Consider the following 3,566-nt stretch of genomic DNA (forward strand, 5'->3'; position numbering starts at 1 on the left):
GGGGGCAGGGGTGGGGTGGGGGGCATGTTCTCAGCAGCCTCAGCTGACCCCCTGAGCTGCGGTTTCCTCTCCCTGAACCAGCTTCTGGAGGATTCCGTGCACCGCCCCTGCCCAATCTGGCCTGTGCCCTGCTGCCTGACGGCCCCACCCACAGACCCACACTCCACAGCCGCCCGCACGCCTGCAGCCCCTCACGGTGTCCCTGCTGGGTGAGCTCAGGGGAGCAACGATGCCTCTGAGCCCGGCTCCACATAGGATGGTGGCAGCCGCTGCGGCGGGAGTGGAAGGATGGAAGAGTCTACACGCCTAACACACTCAGAATGCCGGCAGGCACGGGGGTCACACCCCAGATCCTAGCACTACTGGAGGTCAAGGCAAGAGGATCACTTCGGGTTGGGGTTCAGGACCACCCTGGGTGACAGAGCGAGACCCGCCTCCAAATTAAAACCAGCTGCCCCCAAGGGCAGGCCCAGGGCCTCCTGCAGCCGCCAGGAGACTCACCCACGGGGGAGATTTGCTGGAAGATGTTGTTCACGGGAAGCCCCTCCTTGCGCAGGGACCAGCATTCCACGATGCTGCTGGTCTGGCTGGATGCGCACAAAAGCACCTATGGGGGAGGTGGGGGTGAGGGCAGACCCGGCACTGCTGTGCTGGCCACGCGACCAGAGCCTGAGCCATGGGACCCTGGGGCCACGCCTGCCCCTCGGGGCCCTCCTGGATTCCAGCCCAGGCCTGCCTGTCCCCAGAGCCCAACATCCACTCACAGGAACGCAAATGTCCCCGGATGGTGCCCTCCCACAGGGAGAGCAAAGGGACAGAGGGAACCAAGTCAGGAGCTTCTAGGAGTTTGGGGCGTTACTGATTCCTAATTACAATGGAAATCCAGGCGACCTGATGTGGTCGGCTGAACAGTGGTCCCCAGGACATCCCATCCTCAGCTCTAGGACCGATGGCTGGGCCACGTCCCACACAGAAGGGACCTGTGGGTGGGATTCGGTTCAGGACACTGAGATGGGAGAGCATGTTGCGGGGGGTCCAGGGCCCCCAGTGTCTTCACAGAGTCCTCACGAGAGGATGTGGGAGGGGGAAATTCAGAGAGACAGGAAGAGGCTGTGCTGTGGCCGTGAAGCGGGAGGAAGGGGCCCCGAGCCGAGGGATTGGGCGCCTCCAGATGCTGGGAAAGGTAGGAAATGGGAGTTCTCCCCTGGAGCCCCCAGGAGGGACCGGCCCTGCCCACACCTTGGTTTAGCCCACGGCCCGTGTGGGTCTCCACCTCCAGGACCCTGAGAAGCAGCGTTCCATTCCAAGCCTGCCAGCCCGCGTTGACGGCCCACGACTGCTCACCTGCTCCGACATGTCCCGGGCCAGGAACTTGAGGTGGGTGATGGCGGGGAACTTGTCCTTGCGGTTCAGGTCGGTGGTGCAACGCATGAACAGGGAGGGCAGGATCTCCGTGTCGATGCGGCACTTCTCGCTCACCACGCTCACACACACCTTGTAGAACTGCACGGGCGATGCGCTGCTGCCGTCCGCCGTGGCCACCACGATGTTGCCGCCGCCCGTGAAGGCGATGTCCGCCAGGGCCACACGGCCGCGCAGCCGGCACAGGCTCTCGGTGGACGTCAGCACCTGCCCGCTGGGCTTCAGCAGGGACACGGTGACCAGGCCGCTGACCGTCACTGCGATCCAGCCCTCCATGGGCTTGCCGCCGAACAGCGTGAGCGACGGTGAGAACTTCACTCGGGAGAACTTCTCCCCGAAGCTGGAGGCGCCTGACTGTGGAGAAGGGAAGGAGGTGGGGCCGCTCAGGCTCATGGGGGCTGCCCCTGTGACCCCGAGGAACACTCACACAGAAGAACCACGCAGAAGCCAGGGGAGTGTGCACCTGGGTTCAGATCCTGACTCAGCCACCTGAGCCGTGTGGGATGTGGTCCCCTCTGACCCTCTGTCTCCTCATCTGAAAGGTGGAAGGAATGGCACCTTTGCTTTGGAGGACAGTGGAGAGGATTAAATGGGTGAACGTGTGTACAACAGGAGTCACCTCTTCTTTCTGTAAAGGGACCGAAACCGGCATGCTCGGTTCTGGGAGCCAGGTGGTCCCTGTTGCAATGACTTGGCTCTGGCTCTGCCGTGCAGCACACAAGCAGCTGGGCAGCTGGTGCCAATGTGCCCCACTCACAAACCCAGGTGGGGTCTGTGTGGCCCTGGGACGCACCGTGCAGACCTGAGTTGCAGCACTCAGGAAGTGCTGTGTAAGCACCAGCGGCTGCTGTGGGCACTATTTGGTTTCACATCAAATTTGTCAAGTCATTATTTACAAACAAAAACATCCACCCTTCTTTCAACAAGAGTCTTTTGGCCGGGCGCGGTGGCTCAAGCCTGTAATCCCAGCACTTTGGGAGGCCGAGACGGGCGGATCACGAGGTCAGGAGATCGAGACCATCCTGGCTAACACGGTGAAACCCCGTCTCTACTAAAAAATACAAAAAACTAGCCGGGCGAGGTGGCGGGAGCCTGTAGTCCCAGCTACTCGGGAGGCTGAGGCAGGAGAATGGCGTGAACCCGGGAGGCGGAGCTTGCAGTGAGCTGAGATCCGGCCAGTGCACTCCAGCCTGGGCGACAGAGCGAGACTCCGTCTCAAAAAAAAAAAAAAAAAGAGTCTTTTAAGAGATGGGTTCTCGGCCGGGGCGGTGGCTCATGCCTGTAATCCCAGCACTTTGGGAGGCTGAGGTGGGTGGATCCCCTGAGGTCAGGAGTTCAAGACCAGCCTGGCCAACATAGTGAAACCCCGTCGCTACTAAAAAATACAAAAAAATTAGCTGGGCATGCTGGTGGGTGCCTATAATCCCAGCTACTCAGGAGGCTGAGACAGGAGAATCGTTTGAATCCAGGAGATGGAGATTGCAGTGAGCTGAGATCGCACCATTGCACTCTGGCCTGGGTAACAAGAGCGAAACTGTCTCAAAAACAAAAAACAAAACAAAACAAGAAAAATGTCTCTATTGTGAAAAGACGCGAGGGAGAGAAAAGTGTGTATCATACTTATCATACAGATCCACTCTAGTTACAAGTTAAAAAAAAACACTTTTTATAGCAAGAAGCAGGTCCAGAAGTCCAGGCAACAAGCCAGGCCTGGCGGTGAGTGGTTGCCATGGCAATGAGGGAAGCATCTGGTGCCACACTGCACACGTCTGTGTGGGTCGCAGGCCAGCCTGTTTGAGGGTATTTTAAAGGAGCACATGTGCCTGTTATTAATATAATTAAAAAACAAAAATTTGGCCGGGTGCAGTGGCTCACACCAGTAATCCTAGCACTTTGGGAGGCCGAGGCGGGTGGATCATGAGGTCAGGAGTTCGAGACCAGCCTGGCCAAGATGGTGAAACCCCATCTCTACTAAAAATATAAAAATTAGCCGGGCATGGTGGTGGGCACCAGTAATTGCAGCTACTCGGGAGGCTGAGGCAGGATAATCGCTTGAACCCGGGAGGTGGAGGTTGCAGTGAGCCGAGATCACGCCACTGCACTCCAACCTGGGTGACAGAGCAAGACTCTGTCTCAAAAAAAAA

General features: G+C 58.6%; 1 protein-coding gene across 5 annotated transcripts in view; it reads right to left on the minus strand.

Annotated features, from left to right (window-relative positions):
• The window catches only part of MED16 (mediator complex subunit 16), a 24,278-nt gene that overhangs the window by 15,068 nt on the left and 5,644 nt on the right, over positions 1 to 3,566 (minus strand). For all 5 annotated transcript variants that reach the window (XM_017885671.1, XM_017885667.1, XM_017885666.1 and 2 more), the window contains exons 5-6: positions 1,345 to 1,776; positions 502 to 607 (exon numbers count right to left, since the gene is read on the minus strand). In XM_017885671.1, the coding sequence (XP_017741160.1) occupies positions 502 to 607; positions 1,345 to 1,776 (538 nt within the window). The remainder of the gene's footprint in view (positions 1 to 501; positions 608 to 1,344; positions 1,777 to 3,566) is intronic.

This window comes from Rhinopithecus bieti, unplaced genomic scaffold (genome assembly GCF_001698545.2).
Source record: "Rhinopithecus bieti isolate Rb0 unplaced genomic scaffold, ASM169854v2 scaffold_15283, whole genome shotgun sequence".
In the NCBI taxonomy this organism is placed as follows: Eukaryota; Metazoa; Chordata; class Mammalia; order Primates; family Cercopithecidae; genus Rhinopithecus; species Rhinopithecus bieti.